At 35.3% G+C, this 21,315-nt stretch overlaps 1 protein-coding gene across 1 annotated transcript in view; it reads left to right on the top strand.

Moving 5' to 3' along the window:
• DPYD (dihydropyrimidine dehydrogenase) overlaps positions 1 to 21,315 on the top strand; it is an 808,753-nt gene that overhangs the window by 231,849 nt on the left and 555,589 nt on the right. Inside the window, exons 6-7 of the mRNA XM_040999080.1 lie at positions 10,933 to 11,129; positions 18,291 to 18,372. Coding sequence (XP_040855014.1) covers positions 10,933 to 11,129; positions 18,291 to 18,372 — 279 coding nt within the window. The remainder of the gene's footprint in view (positions 1 to 10,932; positions 11,130 to 18,290; positions 18,373 to 21,315) is intronic.

The raw sequence follows: 21,315 nt of genomic DNA, 5'->3' as shown, positions 1-21,315 counted from the left end.
GACACTTGTGGTCAGTTTAAATCACTTAATATTGCAGCCTCAAATCCCAAATAAAACATGTAGTATAATAAGATTATGGAGTGTTATGTAATAACTGCTTATGAATTAGTTTCTTTGTTATGAAATGCGTAATTATACTTAACTTTCAAAACCAGTTAGGATTAGTTATGTGAGTGTTATTTTCCCCAGAGAGCACCTTAGAGATCATGTTATCATCTTTGGCTCATCAGTTTCATGATAAATTTCTGACAGTTATTAATCTTTTAATCTGAGAGTTGTTATCTAGAGAGGAGAAGCACCCACCAAGATGACAAATGAGTGCGTATGAGTGTGCATTTTAGTTTCTGACTCAGTTGTCAATTTTTCCTTTTTTTCTAGGTCGATTTTGTTTCTCATCTGCCCTTAAAGCATGATTTATAAAATTATACCCTGCACAGACATATTGCAGTGTAGTAATATCCCTGCTTTTGAGACCTATGAACACTTCCTTTCCCAATGGGTTTTTGGTTAACTTGAGAGCCTAGTTTATATTCTTATCTATAAGCTAAAGGTTATGTAAAAAGACTTTCTAAATTGAAGTGCAACTTGAATGAAACAAAATACTCTGATATCAAAATCCACAAAATGTATCTAAATAGTGTCCATTTTTTAAAAAATGAAAATAAACACACTATTTAAGAATGAGTTTTCAGTTTTTTAAAGAATTACATTGTTTTAGAATTACAGAGAAGTAGGAGGACACAAAAGATTGTGGCAAAAGACGAGAGAGAATAAGAATGAGAAAATATCTTTCATTCTCTGGCATACTCCCCAAATGGCCACAGTGACCATGGTTTGGCCAGACCAAAGCCAGGAGCTTGAAACTCTATGTGAGTCTTAAAAATGTTCAGAAGTTAGTTTCTAGAATAAATCAAGTAGTACTGCCAAATATAAACCTCCTATGAGATACATAGATTACAGCCTTTTTTTTGTTTGTTTTTTGTTTTTTTACAGCGCATCCTTTAGTGTATGTGTTCTGGAAATTCTACAAATATTTTGCTTGCCATGATTTCCCTAGAGTTTACTTTTGCTGATGCTTGGTTAATTCAAACAATCAGAATAATTGAGAAAGAATTATAGCCTCCAAACATTCATGTTTATTTTCATTATATGCTATTTTAGAAAGTGAGAAAGATTAAGGTAAAAGAGTTACCATCAAATTAGAATTGGTCAATGTCTTTGCTTTTGCAATGTTATGTCCTGATTCATTTATAGTGCTCTATATAATGATTGGAAAATTATACTGTTTCTGTCTTTAAGAATGAGAGAAGGATTGGGGTAAAATCCCATGGCTCCTCTTTGCATCTCAATTTTCCCATTTTAAAAATCAGGATAATCTCTCCCTTGCCTCCAAGTAATGGGAAAATTATGAAGAAAATGGTAGTGAAGTCAATTTGGAGTGATGAAATAAATTTCTGACCGTTCCAGTTGAGTGAACGGTCAGAAATCACTGGGTGATTATGCAAGGAAGTTTATTGTAATATGCTTCTCTCAAAGAATATTGGTTTATAAATAGCTGTGTTTCATTGTCGGTAAGGTGGAACTGTTTCCCTTGGTTATATTTACTCATTTGTTGAAGTTCTATTTGTGGAGTTAGGAAGTTTGAATTCCATAAAATCTCGTTGAGTGCCTACCATGTTGAAGAGCTCTGCTCTGCCCTGGTAGTATGGATTGGGAAGAAAAACTGTGAGGAATTCATAAAGTGTTGAAAGTAAGTTAGCATTAGCGTGTAAGAAGGGAAGAATCAGTGATAAGTTCTTAATATGTGGACATACGTTAGTGCAATAAATGTGTAGTAAACCCCCAACCAGCTTTTTCGGGCCTAATTCTAACACTGTAGTACTCTTCCAATATTTTCTATAATCTAATGTTCCATTTTTTTCTAAATGTTTATTAAATATTACTTCAAAATGTAGAACAGTTCAAATGCTACCATATTTCTATATAACCAAGTACATAAAAGGGTATAAATATAATGCAATAAAACATCCACAATGAAAGAATAAAACTCCATTCACAGATGACATCATTGTTGATATAGAAGATCTTGAAGAGCCAAGCTTAAAAAAGTTTTCCTGGAACGAGTAAATGTTTGTAAGAGTATACATTTCAATGGTGGAAAGTTAAACGTATATCCATTAAAGGGGCTATGATACTGAACGTGGAGGAAAATAGTGGGAAGGGAAAACGGGGAGAAAATGGGAAAGAAAAGGGACCAATGTCCTGTTCCTACAAAATTGTATCATGAAAAATAATAGATAGAAAATAATGCCAAAAGCAAAAGATAAATGAGTATAGGATATAATAATAATATAAGATCCTAAATGCTTTTCTACATATCATTTAAAAATCAGATCTCAAAACTAAGCATGTTCTAATGATTATATTATCCTTCTCAGAAAATCAATATTTAGGTATAAATCTAGCATAATAATGAGCTATAGGAGGAGCCAAAAAAGCAAAGAGCTAAATAAATGGAACCATATTCCCTGTTTCCAATTGGGAAATCTGTGATCAGTGTGTCAATTCTTCCCATTTTGAAGGGTAACGATTCATATTATCTATTAGAAAGGCAGCATAACTCAAGGAGAAAGTGAGGCACTAAGTTAGAGATGTTTAATCTTGTGGTTCTTTCATCAAATGGCTGCAGTGTTTGGGACAGAGCCATGCATCAGCCAGATGCCTGGAATCTGACCCAGGTAGGTGCCAGGATTCCAAATACTTGGTCCATCTTCCGCTGCTTTCCCAGGTGTCTGAGTGAGGAGCTGGAGCATAATCAGGGCTTGAGCTGGCACTCTGATGGGGGATGCTGGTGTCATCGATGGGGCAGAGGCTGGATTCAACCCCAGCCATTCTGATACTGAATTCCTAGGCCCATAGTTGGGATATAATCAACAGTGTCACAACAAACACCCTAAGCTCAGTCCTTCTGTTGATGGCCAGATACAATTATGGAAATTAAGCATTATGCTGATATATTTTTCCAATTATTCATGAATAATTATTAGTTTGTAGACTTGAAATTTTTGCATCTTTATGAACATGAAGAGGGTAGATTTTATGCATTCCACATGTACAGTTCTGAGAAGGTGATCATGCTTCCCTTATTTCCTGCCCCCCATCATTACCATTCCTTCCCTTCCCTTTCTTCAACACTATTAGCATAGTCATAATTTTAATTCATTCTCTATTCAGATGTTTTATTATTCACTAATCATTATATTAAACAAGCAAAATGTTAAAAGACCACCAGTCCACATTTCCTAAATGACAATAATATCTGAAAGTTAGTACTTCATTTCTATACTTCTGTGTGTTCTATGTTAACTGCCAAGTATCAGAGAAAACTTATGATATTTGTTTTTTTGAGCTTGGTTTATTTCACTTAGTATCATGGGGATCCAGTTGCATCCATTTTGTTGCAAGGGCAGGATTTCATTTTTCTTTGTTGCCATGTAATATTCCAGAATGTATATTTATCACATTTTCTTTGTTGGTGGACATCTGATTGATTCTCTATCTTAGCTATTGTGATTTAAGCTGCTTGAAATTGGGGAATACAAATCACTCTTTAATGTATCGAATACATTTTATTGAAACATTCCCCTAATTGGATTCTATAATAACTTAAATCTAATTTATTGGTGTGTCCACAACCTCCATAACTATTATCCAATACTATTATACATTTCAACGCTTAAAAACACACCTACACTAAAATATAAATAACAAAACAACTCCATATAAAATATATCTTTCCTTCTACCCCCCAATACATATCAATTCAACCAATATTCCAGTCACCTATATCATGTTTCAGAAGGCCAAAAGGTAATTCCAAATACGAAACAAAAATCCCCGCTCAATGACCATTACGACCTGTTTCATAAACAAGAAATGAAGATCTAGAATTCAATCAAACTCTCTTAGCACAGAAAACTGCCATCAAACCCTTCCACAAACCCAACACGATACCATCGATTGGGTACAAACGTATATCCAATTAATGTAGCCTGCCATAACGAACTGTGCATAACGAAATGCTCCCTATACAGTAACGATCCATCTGTACGCCAGCAAATACATCCATATAGAACACCCGAAACCCCATAACACCCAGAAAGAGAGAATATCAGACACAATCTCAAAAATAATATGCGATAACCATAGCTTGTTGTTAATTCAAGCAATGCAATTATTGATACGACGATATCGAACCCACCCATCAACACAGTCACTACAGTAAAACCCCTAATATGTGCTGTCATTGTCTTGATTGATATAGCTGGCACTTTGTTGAGGATTAAAATGTACTCAGTACATCATGGCAGAGTGGGCACTCCATCTCCTTCTTCCTGTAAGTATCCATAATATCAATCTTTTAGAAAATTAAGGTGATGCTGGCATCATAGAAGGAGTTTGGGAGGATTACCTCCATGCCAATGGTTTTAAATTGTTTAAGCAGAATAATAATTAGTCTTTCTTGAAAAGCTAGGCTTAACACAGCAGTGAAACCATCAGGTCCTTGGCTTTCTTTATTGGGAAGGACTTTGTTAATCATTCCATATTTGTCATAGCTATTTCCTCTATAGCTTACAGAAGCTGCCACCCTCTGCCACAATGGCACATAACACTTGGAAGATCTGTGCAATCTGGTGGTAGCACAGAACCCTGCAGTGATCCACTTGGGACAAACAAGTCCTTTTAGCCTCTGCTTTCAAGCATGTTGAGAGCCCAGAGATCCAGCTACATGGTACACATTATCATGAAGTCACAGAATTCTTACAGTCTGTGTACAAGACACCTTCAGGCACATGTGCCAGGGTTCTATTCAGCCCTGTAGACACAGTGAACAGAGGCATTCCCAGTTCTACTGACCTATACATGTTCTGCCTTAGCAGCTTGTGCTGTGGTGCCAGTATTAGAGTGAGAGTAGTGTATGTGTGTACACGTCTCAGTCCTACACGGGTGCATGATCTTCTGCCATCTCAATAGACTAAGCTAAACATTCAGTGGAGAATGAGGATTCATCCCCTTTATATATCATCTGGTTGCATGTACCCAATGCCAGCACACACTACAACTGCTGTAACTTTTTCCAATCTTAAGATGGTATACCATCTCCTGGCTGTCCTGTGTGTCCCTGATGGTGAGGTACAGTGGTGGGAGAAAAGAAGTGGGTTATTTATCTTTAATGATTTCTCCATTTCCTTTCCCTGCTATGTCTCCAGGCCAAACACAGAGTTGTGTGGTCTGTAAGAATGTATGCCAGGCAGTGTTTTCAGTGATTTTGCCTGCTGTGGTCTCCTCTCATCTTGCTCTTGCCTGTTGGAGCTGGAATCTCCTCCATTTCCCAGCCCGATGGCCCCGTTTGCTTCTGCATGATTACACTGTGCTTCTCCAGGAGCTGTAGAACTTCCACTGCAGATTTCTCTCCAGATTTCTTCTAGGAGTACATTTCATTCACTTTTTTTTCCTAAATTCCCCCTTTTCAAAATCAGTACACCTTTTCTCTGTTATCTTAGAGTTCTCCAGTTTGATTTTAAATTTAATTGCAATTTAAATGTAACAAGCAATTGTTCCTGACAGTTTGACTTGTATATATAATGTAGTAGAATATTATAAGTGTATTTATAGTATTTATGTAGTATGTTTAATACTAAACATTTCGTGATGCACTGTTTAAGGCATGGAATGCATTTATTGTGAAAATCAACTGTAGAAATTTGAAGCTTTGGATTTGGAGTGAAGCAGTTTTAGAATAAAAATCCTCAGTTTGTAAACTTGGTCACAGATTTTTCATGTAAGAAATGATCATGATAATTTTGCATTTGAAGACTAAATGGTAGGAATTTAACATAAAACTTGGCATTATGTATGTTTTTAGTGAATATTAAATTTCTTATTATAAAGAAATATATTCTCAGTGTACTTTCTGTGCTTTTAAAAATATTTGAATCACTGTCTTGTGATATGGCTTAGCCAGTTTGTTTGCACTATTACATATTTTTGGCAGTTGAATCTTCAGCTCAGAAAGTTAAATTGCAGAAATGTGGGTAGAGAGATAAAATTGTTTAAAAGAACAATGAAGTCTTCCTCACCTAAAGATCTAAATTACTGTGAATTATTTTTGTTATGTTATGAGACTGTAGGAAACTTTATTGCAAGAAAATCTGTAAGGAAACATCATTTTGATATTATAATTAATGAGCCAAAATGCCTTTTAAGTATAATTTATTTTTAATTTTTATTGTAATGTTTATATCTGAAGACAAATTATTCTAAAAAGAATGAACAATACGCTACTTATTTATAAACATGAAACACCTCAAGAAATATTCAAAACATGGTTTAGTGTTTCTTACTTTAATTTACCTCCTTCCATAAAATGCTAATATCAGATGTATAAAAAGCTTATAGCATATAAGGTATTTGCATACCCATGCATTCTTATTCCCCCACTGTGTCTCACACACAATGTTTGTGATTCTAGTTTGACTTCTGGTGGGTTTTCCCTTACCCCATTTTGTCATCCATCTGTTGAAAAAGAACTGTTTGTTGGTTTACAGAGGTAGAGGGCAACTTCTTTTCTTCAAGTCTATTTAAAAGAAAATGCAGCTTTTTTTTTTTTCCCCACCAAGTTTGGGGTTGTAATGTGAGTATCTGTGATTATAAAAGAATGTGGGTATGACATGACAGCTACAGTAAATTTATATGAGCTCTTGTGTACTCAGTAATTTTGTCTAGTTCTAAATATGACAATTGTGACAATCGTTAAGTATATAATCATAAGAATTATATTAAAATGGATGTGGAAAATACTAAACACATTATGTATTTCATTTTCCCGTAAGATTGTTCTTGAGGATTTTAATAAATATGTGTATTTGAAAAGTAGAATTATAGAGAGAGGATTGGGGGCGGGGAGAGTGTTTGAATAAGTGAGAAAGAGAGTAAGAAACTTTGAGAGAGAATCTTTTATTGCTGGTTTGCTTCCCTAGTATCTGCAGTAGTTGGAACTGGGTGGGCCAGACCCAAGTACTTGGGCCAGTGTTCTGCTGCTTTCCCTGCAGTGTTAACAGTGAAATGGTAGAGCAGTGCAACTCAAACCAGTGTGCACACGATAATGTCTCAGTTGCTGCAGATGTTTAACCTACTGTGCCAGGATGCCAACTCCCTCTGAAAGTTATTTATACATATTGTGACATATTTTAGGAATTTTAATTTCTGTGGTAATATAAATGTTCTGTTAGCCATTAGCTACACATAACTGTTAAACACTGGATATATGGTACTATTATTGCACTCATTATTTTGTAAAAATCCCCACATAGCTGGTTTCTCTGATGTTGGAGACTGTGTGAGTTTAGACAGCCTCTGTTTTACAGAATTTGAATGTCAGCTAATGTAGAAGTAATACTGCCGCCTGACCTTAGGCCTTTTCTAAAATACTGTAAATATATTTGTGTAATATCCCCAGTATTCATCATGAGATAATCCCTTTTGGGTTTTATTTATTATTATTTCCCATGATGCAGTTTCATAGATGTAGGGGCTCATTCCTCCCTACCTCCCAGTTTTCCCCTTCTGCCATTTTGGCCAAGAGTAACACAGAGGTATAGTCCAGCTACAACCTCAACTTTCTGTTTCTGAACTGTTTCATGGTATTATAGGTATGAGCAAATATAGGACACCTAGTATTCTCCTGCAAAGTCAAATTGAACTGTTTTACTGGGAAATATTCTGAAATCCACTTATGCTTTCAAGAGGCAATGAGATGGGAATGGTAATGATATGTTCAACACCACGTACCAGGAAAAAATGCAAGTCAGAACTCAGTTGTGAACAGCCCCTTAACTTACATCCTTTGTGTTCAAATTTATGAAAATGGTGTGTAAATATGCGTTATATCAGAAATACCGCCATGGTTGATCCAAACCACAATTTTATAAAAGGAAGATGGAAATCCAGTGTAACCAAGAAATTAACAAAAAGGAAAAGAAGGCAAAGAAATACCAATTATTCCATTGTTGTTTTGAGCAGGGTAGTGCAGTGAGTATGTTTAACAATTTATAATCTGTGGATGTTTAGGCTGTGTGGATTAGGACCAGGATGCATTATGGTGTATGTTTATGATGCTTTACAGTTTGAAAAGTGTTTGGTTTCCTCCCAACCCCATGAGAGCCTCCTAGTCTTCTGAGTGCCAGTATGGACTCAATAGATGTAATGTTAGAGATTCAGTATTTTTCATTGGTAGCTTTAAAAAAGAATACGTAAGAGCATCATTCAGTATTATTAAATTGGTACTAAAGATAAGCTTATTCGTATTGTGTTTTATTAGAGCACTAGTGCTTATATTCCAATATCTAGAATTTGTGTCCAGATATATTTCATATCTAAAATCTTAATAATTTCTTGGTTCTGAGTGATTCAGCATGGTAGATGTTACACACATCCTACTCAATTGAATTCTTACAGCTTTCATTCACTTTCTAGAAACTTTATCCTGAAAAAATATTTTCATGAAAATCTAATTGTTTACAAAGAATATCAGTAATACTTGATTCTTTTTTAAAAAGTTCAATTTTGCTTCTTAATTTACTAAGACACAATATAATGAAATAGATTATTTAATATGGGAAAGTCATTTTTGATTTTCAGCTCATAGGATTCATAATGCTGAACTGAATGTAAAGGAAATTAGTATATACTTTATTCCTAATTGAAAATATCTATATGATTCTGCTAAGTGTGTACTTTAATTATCAATGAGAAATATATGAAAAGTAACTTGAAAATATAATAGATTTTGTATTTCTATGAACAATGGAGTGAAATAATTTATTGAAATAATAGAAATAGTAAAATGATTTATTATCTGTGCACATTGCTTTGAAAGAAATAAAGATAAAAATTTTCCTCAATTTGAAACTTATAAGAAACTTGCACTATTTATACAGTACCTGGAAGGGTTATCAGATATTCACAATTTGTAAAACTTTACATTGTAGCTATGGATTTCTAGAATCCTACTTTTGGTGTGCTCCACCCATCTGAGGGGATTCTTGTCCTGTTTCTCTTCTGTTCCCCCATGTCGCTGTCCTCAGGCCTCCTTGACTCCTGTGGATCTTCTACATTTTATGACCAGGCTTTGTCAAAGGCAGTTTTTTCTTTAAGATTTTTTTTTAAATTTTCATTATAAAGTCAGATATACAAAGAGGAGAGACAGAGAGGAAGATCTTCCATCCAATGATTCACTCACCAAGTGACTGCCATGGCCGGTGCGGTACCAATCCACAGCCAGGAGCCAGGAGCTCTTCTGGGTCTCCTACACGGGTGCAGGGTCCCAAGGCTTTGGGCCGTCCTCAACTGCTTTCCCGGGCCACAGGCAGGGAGCTGGATGGGAAGTGGAGCTGCCGGGATTAGAACCAGTGCCCATATGGGATCCCAGCGCGTGAAAGGTGAGGACTTTAGCTGCTAGGCCACGGCGCCGGGCCCCAAAAGCAGTTTTTCTAATCTCTCTTATACAATCTACTGTATAATAACACTTGTTTATTTTTCGTCTTTTTAAAAAAATTAATACATTTCAGATAATACAGAAAAGTTTGAATAGGAGTTCAGTGAGAACACAAAGTATGTTTTTCACATTCACATGTTTAGGCACTTACATACTATTTTTTAAAGTAGGGGAGGATATACTAATATAAAACATTGCAAAACTCATGACAAAGATAAAATGTTATTAAGTAAGGGGCATAATTCAGTGAAGATAGCATTAATAAATATGTATCTATGTCAAGTACCATGGCATCTATGCATATATATATGCATATACAAGTATACATATACTTCCTCATGTCAGAGAAAAAAGTAGAATGTTTCCTTCTGTGTCCACTGATTTCACTTGTCATGTTTCCTATTTTCATCCATTTTATAAATCTACTTCCTGCTCCACCACATCACTGGTACCCTTCCTTCCAGTTCTGTAAGATTTTCGTGTCTCTCCTGGTGTTTGTTCTGAGCTATGGTTCTCTTAAGGATTCTTAAATTGCTCCTCTCTCCCGGAAGATGTCAGTTTGCTTTCAGGGGTGAAGAGATTCCTATACCATTAGTTTGCTTCTTGTTCCATTTCCTCTAAGATCTTATCCTTTTCAAATCAGACTGGCTTCGTTAACTCTCTGATGTTTTAACCAGATTTTTACATTTTACTTATCAAAAGTGAATATATCGTAAGCCGAAACAGACTTCTAGCCATCATTTAGCAGTGTCTGCAGTGTAGCAGCTAACTGCTGATAGTGTATTGGTAATTTGTTTACATAGGATGCCTTTTCAGATTCCAGATTCTAAAGTTCATATGAGTGGGATTCACATTTTTCAGGTTTGATACTATTTACGGTGTTTTTCTATATTTTTGAGAAACAGTAGCTTTTATTTCTACTTGCTAGTTCTTGACTTAAACTACCTAATGGAGTTTCAAGCCTGTGATTGAAATGAATTACAAATATGCTATTGTAAAAATTTTTTAAAGACAAAAAAGAAAGGAAGGTGGAGGAAGGTTGACATGGAAATAGTGCTGGAAAACAGATTGATGAGAGAAAATCTGAAAAATCTACAAAGGATACTCTAAGAGCTAAGCAAGAGTGCACATATCTTGGCCCAGAGAAGGGATCCAGCAGGTGAGTGAGAGTGCTTCCTACAGAACTGTGACATTGAGGATGAATTTCAAAGATGGGAAGGCAGTTTCAAGTCCTCATTTACTTAACACAATGCAGCTTCTAAGCGTACTTAGTAATACTGAAGCGAAGTTATTTAATGGATTTAAAATGTGGAAGATATGCTTAGAATGTAAAAGTTCATTGATGTTTTTAACCATAGTAATTGATTTCTCCATAGGTCTTCAAAGCAATGAATATCCCACAGATCAGAAATCCTTCTCTGCCTCCCCCAGGAAGAATGCCAGAAGCTTATTCTGCCAAGATTGCTCTTTTTGGTGCAGGGCCTGCAAGTATAAGTTGTGCTTCTTTTCTGGCTCGATTAGGATACTCCGACATCACCATATTTGAGAAACAAGAATATGTTGGTGGTTTAAGGTAATGCATGTCTCCGTTCTGTATTTTAACTTTTGTTGCCAGAAATCATGGGGTGAATGTGATTGGTGTGGAGTAGGAAATTCTGGATCATATGTGGTACTTACTTTGTTTTTTTCCAAACCCTGAAATTTTATTACATTATTCACTGAAAGTTTTATAGTTGGCTTTAAACAATATTTATTTAAAAATTCCTCTGTGTAGTTTTAAGTATATGAGGTCGATATCCACAGAATACTTGTTAATTATAGGCGCAATTGTAAAAAATATTGTGTTATTCCTATGAGTCCGTAACACAGACGGCTGAATCAAGTCGTAGATACAGGAGAAGAGGGTGAGCTAGGCATGCAGTCTGTCGGACTTTCCTGTGCCTGGCTGTGTGTAGATGCCATTCTGCTTACCTCTTTTCAGTTTGCAGTCTCTTGTGCTTGATTATATTTTCCAGAGTCTACTACAAGTGTTTATTTAAAGATCTATTTCTTCCTGATTATACAATTCCAATTATACAATATACCCTATCAGTAATCAATATTAATTGCATAATTATTTTATTCCCCTGAAGATTCTTAAAATGACATGGGAAATTTCACTTTATATTACTGATTTCCAGAAGTTTATACCAAGCATAATAAATGAAGTTTATGTAAAATAAATATATTCTTGCACTAAATATACATTACATTTGTGATAGCGAAGAAATAAAATTTAGTACTGGTATGAAATGAATATTTCTTAAAGCATTTGAAAAAAATGAGAAAAAATGATAGTGGTATATTAATAATCATTATATCAATAAATCATATCCAATTTATTATTTTCTTTCTTTACTATCTTGAAAGATTGTGCATTATAAAATATAAATATTTTTGAAAATGTGTTTGTTTTTAAGCCATGGAATTTTTAAAGCTACGAGACTATTTTTGAATGATGGATTTATCCCAGCTAAGCATACAAAGAAAAAAGTCAAGTTATGACTAAAATTTGTTATGCTGGCAAAAATATTTGGGCCACCTCCAAAGCATCTTTGTAGATGTGTACATTTTAATCCTGGTTAATTGACTTTAAAAACCGAAGAAAATACAAAATTATCAGTGGCATGTTTCACTATCTTTATCAACATACATATTGACAGATAACTTGTTCGTTACATTAAACTAATTGAATTGTCAGGTATGTCATAGATTACAAAACCTTTTGCACATAATATGAAGTATAAATAATCCAAATGTGAAAAAATAGTTATTTTTTATGCTGGTATTTCTCCACTATTATTTTTAAAGCATTATGCAAATTGTATAATTTTTTTCATATATTATTTTGCTGAAAGGATTTATACTGTCTTTTAAAATAGCATCTTATGAAAGCATTACCAATTAGGAAAAACATAATCTACCAACACAGATGTGTAGCCATCGTAACGTGGTCTACTAACAGCTTGTGTGTAAACATCATACAAGTTTTTTAATTATACATATCAGATTATGTGAGCTAATTTTAGAAACAGGAACTGTATTTTTGTACACTAGGTAAAATAGGAAATACCTCTCTGTTCCTTAAAATGAAACCGGCCTTTTTTGTGAATTTTTGCTAAATTTCATAGAAGATTATGGTAGGTGGCATTTCTGTCCTTTTCTTTCTTATCTAAATGTAGTGGAGAATTTCTAATTTACATAAATCAAGCACTAAACTTGTTTTAAATTTATTTTTTGTAATTTCTTTTTTCAATTAAATTTAAGATTTATTTATTTTTATTGGAAAGTCAGATAGATGTACAGGGAGGAGGAGAGACAGAGAGGAAGAACTTCCGTTCAAGCCGATCTGAAGCCAGGAACCAAGAGCTTCTTCTGTGTCTCCCTTATGGGTGCAGGGATTAGAACCGGTGCCCATATGGGATCCCAACAGGTGCAAGGTGAGGACTTCAGCCGCTAGGCTATCATGCCGGGCCCTAGTTTTTTTAGATTTTTCTAAGGGGACACATTCTTGTGCATTCATGACCCATTATATCTTTAGAAAGTTTTTTTTTTCTCTCTTTTCCTTTACTTACAAATCTTCCCAGTGTCTAGGAACAATATGACATATTCTATCAGGCTTATTTTAATTGTCCCTTTGTAGAGGCATTCTGTGTCATTGTTTCAGATTATAAAAACTGAACCTTGAATTTAACCAGGCTTGCAACCGCCAAACTTTCTTGTTCATTTTTCTCAGCGTATGGATGCTTCTCGTTCTCTTGTATGTTTAAAGTGGCTAAAAAGGGATAACTTAACTTTATATTTGAAATCAGTTTTTTGAAGAGATGTTGTCAGGTTTTACATTTCTCCCCCCTGCACCCAAACAGGATCTTTTTCCCCCAGTGAATTAGTATCATAGCTACTTTTTAAAAAGCGGTAGATTTGGTGTAAGACATCTAATTTATTTAACACTATTGCTTACTGTTTTTAAAAGATGTATGTATTTCTACTTGAAAGCTAGATTTTACAGAGAGAGGGAGAGATGAGGGAAAAGAGAGAGTGTGAGAGAGAGAGGGAAAAATGAGCGTGAGCGAGAGCACTTCCATTTCCTGGTTTATTCCCAAATGGCTGCAGTTGCTGGTTCTGAGCTGATCCACAGCTGGGAGCCAAGAGATTTTTCTCAGTCTTCCATGTGAATGCAGATTCCAAGCACTTGGACCTTCTTCTACTTTCCCAAGCCTTTAGCAGGGAGCTGGATGGGAAGCAGAGTGGTCTCAATGTCCACCAGCACCCAATGGGATGCTGACACTAACAGGCAGTGAATTAGCTTGAAATGTCCCCATATCAGCACCAACTGATTATTTTTAATGCTGAAAAAGTTTATGAAATATTGGATGGTTTGCTTTCTTTCAAATGTGACTTGCTTATTTTGTGGATTTTTGTGATTTTAAAGGTGTTGGAGGAGCTTGATATTCTGATAATCAGGATAGAGTAGTGTTAAAGAATCCTATTTTTTTTAAGATTTATGTACTTCTACTTGAAAGTCAGATTTACAGAGAAAAGAAGAGACACAGAGAGAGAAATCATCCATATAGTGATTCACTACCAAAATGGCACAATGGGTGAGCCTTGGAATGCTCTAAAATCAAGAGTCGAGAGCTTCTTCCAGGGGACACCTTCAGCTTCTTTTCCAGGCTATAAGCAGAGAACTGGATCAGAAGTGAACCAGCTGGGACAGGAACCAGTGCTCATATGGGATGCTTGTGCTGCAGGTAGAGGATTAACTTACTAGGCCACCTTGCCCGTTCTGTGTTAAAGAATACTACATATCCACCATACCCTTATGCACTTCATGATTATTATTTTTTATGGTGAATATACATGAGTTAAAAATACTTTGCTACTTGGAGAATTAGGAATAATACTGTTCTTTATTCTTCCTGATATTCTGGTGTTTTCATTATTTTTTTAAATTTCACATTGAGTGATAATAAGGAATAATTGTATCTGTGTGAAACAGGTGGGCATTTCAGCCAGTTAATGGAAAATGGAATTAAAATTTGATGCTTAATTGTTTAGATGCCAGGATGAATTTGGAATTATCATTTGTTTATAATGTTTCTAAGAACTTTCTAAAATTATTACTTACTTATTGTTGTAATATGAAATATTTGACTGCATGCATGGTGTAATGCAAGTGTGAATTCTCATTTACCCTCATGGATTCACTTTATTTTTAATTCATTATCTGGGGTTCAGCATTGTGTATGTTAAGCCTCCACCTTGGATGCTAGTGTCACTCATGAATGCTGTTTTGAGTCCTGACTGCTCCACTTCCAGTCCATCTCTGTTAGTTTGCCTGGCAAAACAGTAGCAAATGACACAATAGAGAGGGAAGGAGAGATGGAGAGTGGGAAGAAGAGAAAGGGAGAGGTTGGGAAAGAAGGAGAGTAGGAAAGAGAGAGTTTCAGAATGTTCCTTTGCGGGGTCCACTCCCCAAATGTCTACAACAACCGGGGCTGGGCCAGACTGAAGCCAGGAGCCTGGAACTCCATCTGCGTCTCCATTTGGGTACAGAGACCCAAGTACTTAGTCCAGCTTCTGCTACTTTCCCCTGTGTGTTACAGGCAGCTGGACTGGAAGCAGAGCTTCACTATGAGTTGCTGTCACCGAAGGCAGTGGTTTAAGCTGTTGTGCCACAACATAGGTCCAATTTAAAGCTCTGCTTTAAGAAGTGTTTCACAAAGCGAATTTGAAAAATTTGTGTTTGCTTGTAGAGATGTAAGCAAGAGTAATGGCTGTTTAGTCTTAAACGTGTTTTATTGCATACCAAAGATGTTTCAAATTTAATTTGCTGATCTTCCAGTCTTTATAACATTATTTTCAATATGAATTACTGAGTAATGAGTGATTGTAATCTTAATTCAGTCTTGTTAAAATTAAAGATATAATACACACTGTCACTATGTTAAATCTTAAGCACCATAAAAAATTTGTATGATCACTCTGTGACAAAATTGAGGCAATTTATATTACTATATTCACTATCAGTTTTTTGAATGCCAATTCAGCTGGTCAAATATCAGAATGTATCATTTCATGGAGGTTGTACCACCTGTTGCCCATGAGAAGATGGGATAAGGAATGACTGTAACTCATTCAGTGTGTGCTGATTGCCAGTGTTTACAGGGAATTTTCTATCCACACCCCATTAGAGTATAATGTTAAAGAAGCATTCAGAAAAAATGATTCATTTTGATCATTCCTCAGAATTGAGTGTTATCATTTTTTTTGGACAATGAGAGCTAGTTCCTAATGTCATTGCCATTGTTTGAAATTATGAGGCCTAGAAAGGAAAGAACATGATGATTCCTTCAGGTAGATTTTAGGTTTGCAGTTGAATCATCTAAAAGCCATGCTCCATCCTTCCTAGTGTTTGCAGGTGGGCTTGGGGTCTAGTGAAGCAAACGGGCGACGGTGAACTTTGGAACTTGAACAGCTCATCACAAGATCAGTGTTGGGGGAGGAGGAACAAGTTTAGTTTTCAGCCTGATAACTTTAAGGTGCCTTATTCCATCCTGGTCAAAATTAAGATCTATATTTTATATCCAAGGAGAGAAATGTGGGAGTCATTTTATGACAGTTAGGGGTCCAAGGTGTTTTACCAGCTTGATCATCTCATCATGTTTCAAACATTCCTGCTTGCACTGGATATTTTACCCTTGTCATGTCCTGCAGCACATGAGGATGTAACTCCCATCTGTTTGCTGACCTCCTGTATTAGTGAATATAAATATGATACATTGAAATAATCAATAATCACTTCCCCACTCTCTACTCACTTTGATGTGACTAAAACTAACCAACTGTTTTCACTAGCTCACATGGAACTTATTTCCCCTAGGGCAACCTGGAAAATGTGTTTTTCTCAAGGCTTTATTCATTTTATTCATTTAATGATTTTTAGCAATCATGTTGCTAAATGATGGCTGGAGAGTTTCAGGGCAAGAAGGCTTGCTTAGCAGACCTGCTCAGCAGAAGTTTTGTGTATGTTGTGCTTTGGTGTTGAGGGTTGCGTTGCCATGGGATGGGCAGACTCTCCTCCTGACATGTCTTTCTTCCTGGTTGATTGAGTTCTTTTGCCTTGTTTCTGCGAGCAAACTTGCCGCTGCTTTCTGTAAGCTTGATGTATCAGAGTTGCTTCTTACCTGGGAGACGCTGCACTTGCACCATTTTCCCATTGTATTTCATATATTTCTTAGGTGTAGCCATAGAAATGCCGGAGTAATGTACAGCCTCACAATATGTTTTGATATGTTTAAGATAATCACTGTGATATAATTGGTTGGTTTTGGTTTAGAATTCTTCATTGATGGCACATTGTTTTAGCTTCCCGTCACATGGCTCGGATGCCAGTTTTAGTTCCAGAAACTGTAGATATGTGGACTTACTGCTTTTCTGCTGAACTTTGTGCCCGTGAAGGCTCTACTTCTGTGTACAAATTACAGCACCAACGAACCTCTATGGTTAGCCTGTGAAAGCAAAGCTTTCTGTGTTGTCCAATGTTCTAAAGGCCTGTGAGATAGAATGGCTGTGACTCACAAGTCAGTCTTACATTTGACCTAGGCTCAGATTTATTGTTATGTGATACATATTTCTCAGTTAATAGAAAGATAATTTAGTCATACAGTTAGAACATTGAATTTTTATAACATTTTGTGAGTGCTGCTTCCTGATTGTTTGATATGTGAAAATTAATTAAATAATCAAGTTCTTAAGTCTTACAAAAAATTTCATAGTCGCTTTGGAGTGCCTTATATTATATGACGCAGAACAATCTTCTTCCATAACTGCTACTTTTCAAGTTCATTGCTGTACACATAGACATGTCTTTCACTACATGTACTAATTCTTACTGCGATTATCTGTGTATCTTTGCTCACAAAAAAAAGAGCTTAATAAAAGTGAAAATTTAACAAAAATTTTGTCAAATCACTATGATTAATGCTGCATCTTATTCTGTGCGTGTGTTACTTGAGCAGAGGAATGAAAAAATATTTTTGTTATTTTATCGTTTGAAGCATTGAAATTGAGCTTTGCACGCTTTTATAATTACAAAATAATTGTATTAGAAGTATCATTTTTCTTTTAAATGCAGATAGTGACCATGATATTAAAAATGTATGTTTTTAGTGACTGTGTCCTTTGAACACCTTCCTTGCTGAGATAGACGTCTTGTTTATTGTAAAAGTGTTTTATAGAGCCTATAGAACCTATTCCATTTGGTTTTGAACAGCATGGTAAGGCAGTTTCACATTGATATTCAAAGAAGGTACAAGTATATTTCCAAAATGTACATATATATCTGTATGCATATTTTCCTCTATGTAGTTTTGAATAACTTTCAAATGCATATCAGAAATCATGGAATGGTTATTAACTAAACAGTTTATTGACTTAGAAATATTGGAATTTCTGTTGCCCGATTTGGTCTATGTTATTTTTTATTGTTTTTAATTTCTTTTTCATATCCTTTTCTGCTCTTCCTTTAGTCTATGTAATGTTCTACCATGCTAATGTGAAAAATGAGGGTGTGTATCTTACAAATTTTTAATGCACTTAGAAGAGATAGTTACTTTTGTCAAACTGATTAGAAACAGAAATTTTTTTTTCATTACTCTTCCCACTGCTGATTCTTTTTCCTTTTTTTTTGTAGTGCCTCTGAAATCCCTCAGTTCCGGCTGCCATATGATGTAGTGAATTTTGAGATTGAGCTCATGAAGGACCTCGGTGTGAAGGTATATGAAAAACATAACACTTCTGTGTGTATTGCTCAAAAAACAAGTAAGCTCTGTACTAAAGCTTCACAGCAAATGTCATGCATCTTAGTGGAGAACAATTAAAAGCTACAGCAGGCAGAAGCAGAAAGATGCTCTCCCTTGCTTAGGGCATTTGTCTGTCTACTGTCTGAATGCCACTAGCTTGGAAAAGGGCAATCAATAGTTCTCATCTGGCACGCCTGCATGTGATTAATTGTCTGTAAGAAACAAATTCCTAAATTGCTTTAGGGGTTCAGTGAAGCTAATAGAAGGATTTGGTTTCTTTATTCACGTTTTGTCATGCAAGTTGTGTGTACTATGAAACATTAGTATTTCACAATTTGGAACACAATTTGTAGCAAAGGTTTGTTTTATTTATTGTATGCATCATGTCATAATGTGGATATGTTAATGCTTCCTTAGCACAAGTACTAAATCAGTGAGCTATAAAGCAACAACATATTTTTCATTGTTGGACAAAATGAAAACTGTGCATTTCTTTTAAGTATTGCTAAAAGGTGATATGTTATACTTTCAAGATATAGCTCTTAATGTTCTAGTTTGTGCTAGTAAGACTACTGTATTTTTACTTCACACCTGAACTTATGATAAATTTGTTTCAAAAATATTAATTTTCCATAATTTATAAAACAGTAAGGTACTGTGATTCATGTAGAAACACTATAAGGAAATGTACAGTGTATTTTCTAAATCATTTAGCCTTTTTCAAAATACACTGTACATTTCCTTATAGTGTTTCTACATGAATCGCTCTGTCTCTCCTCTCTGTATATCCGCATTTCCAATAAAAAAATAATAAAAATAAATCTTAAAAAAATGATTTAGCATGTGACTCTATCAGTAAAAGTTAAAACCAGTCAGTAAGAGGGAAACCACATGAACTGCAATCTACACATTTGTACTTCTTGTTACAATTGATTTGATAGTAGATGATGAAATGGTTCCATGTAACACTAAAAACAGTCTGATCGTTAAGACACAGCATAGTTGTAAATGACTTTATGAAACTTCGATGTCCAAGTTACAATATTCAAAATAGTTAATTTGGGGAGGGTTGAAAAGTTATTCAAATGTCTTTCATTTTCAATTTAATTATTACATAATTAAATAAAGAAAATTATTTCCTGAAGTTTCAAACTGAAATATTTGGTACCTTTCCCAATTATGGTTTAATCCAAAATTTCACAAGGCCAGCTATGTTGTATAGCTTAAAGCATACCCATCACTCACATTTAAAAACTCATCAACACATTATAGATAATGTATTGAGCACAAAAATATACATTTTCAAGAGCACCACAGTTGCCTAGTGGATAATATCCTTACCTTGCATGTGCCAGGATCCCATATGAGTGCCAGTTCACATCCTAGCTCCGCCACTTACCATCCAGCTCCCTGCTTGTGACCTGGGAAAGCAGTAGAGGACGGCCCAAAGCCTTGGGTGTCTACACTGACATGGGAGACGCAGAAGAGGCTTCTGGCTACTGGCTTCTGATCGGCTCAGCTGTGGCTATTGTGGCCACATAGGGAGTGAATCTTTGGGTGGATGCTCTTTCTCTCTGTCTTTCCTTTTTCTCTGTAAACCTAGCTTTCCAATAAAGACAAATAAATCTTTTAAATATATATATTATAGATTTTTGGCTGCAGTGATGCTACTTCCTAATTCTGCAGTGAAATAGCTGTGGGAAAAAGGTACTCAGTTTCCCTTGTCTCGGTCAGTACCTGTTAGTAAGAAGCATATACCAGTATGATCGTGTAAAATCAATGTTTACATATGTATAGATTATCTCTGGAAAGCTTAAGCATTTGGTAGCACAGATTGCTTTGTAGGAAAATATAGAATGAATTTATCACCATTTGGTACATTTGAATTTTAAGACTGTGAATTTATTTATGAAGAAAAGGTAGGAAGTAGATTAAAGAGAAAGTTGATAGCATTGTCATTCCCAATCTCTGGTTGTTTTAAGGTGCAAAGGAGATAGAATATTCAAATTTGCTATATAAATAGGAAATTGAATATACAAATCTGGATGAGAAAAGATATTTCACTTTGGGGAATTGAATTCGTTGATGAGGAATTTGTAGGCTTTTTATGATCTATCAATGTTAGCTATTAGACCTTATTTTTAAAAAATGTATTCATTTCCATTAGAGTGGCAGACCAAAGAGAGAAGGAGATCCAAAGGAAAAGATCCTCTATCTGCTGGTTCATTCCAAAGTGGCCACAATGGTCTGAACTGAACCTACACACAGACAGGAACCAGGAGCTTCTTCGGGTCTCTCACATGGGTGCAGGGTCCCAAGGCTTTGGGCCGTCCTCAACTGCTTTCCCAGGGCACAGGCAGGGAGCTGGATGGGAAATAAAGCAGCCGGGACATGAACCAGATCTCACACAGGATCCTGGCATAGGGAAGGAGAGAATGATGCAGCCACAAGAACATTGTTTGACTTCATTTTGAGAAATGGTCCACGTTGGTTACTTATAATTTCTCATCATCTATATTCTCCTTGTAATATAGCACTTGTCCCTTTTATAGCCTTTTTATATTTATAAGGTGGAGTATAATTTTTTAGCAATGAAACTTTCCCATAGATTTAGAAAGAATTGGTATGTAATTTGTCTTATATTTTTCTTTATTTTGGGATTTTATGATGTTGCTATTTTACTTATTCCTCTATTTTTTATATATTAGCGGGTTTGCTTCACCCAGTCTGTGGTTAACTATTTAATACTCACACTTAGCAGTTAGTCAGATTAGAACTGTCCTGATGAACTCCAATACTGTATTGTTTAACAGACATACCTATTCACGTAAATAGCAAACCATGTCCAGAACCAAGTTCATTTCAGCATCTTTAATCTGGGCTAGTTTTGTTCACTAATTTATTTGTTGAATAATT

The sequence above is a fragment of the Ochotona curzoniae genome, unplaced genomic scaffold (genome assembly GCF_017591425.1).
Source record: "Ochotona curzoniae isolate NIBS_2020 unplaced genomic scaffold, NIBS_Ocur_1.0 scaffold_1037, whole genome shotgun sequence".
Taxonomy (NCBI): domain Eukaryota; kingdom Metazoa; phylum Chordata; class Mammalia; order Lagomorpha; family Ochotonidae; genus Ochotona; species Ochotona curzoniae.
The sequence above is the reverse complement of the archived record's forward strand: the minus strand, read 5'-3'. Positions and strand labels throughout refer to the sequence as shown.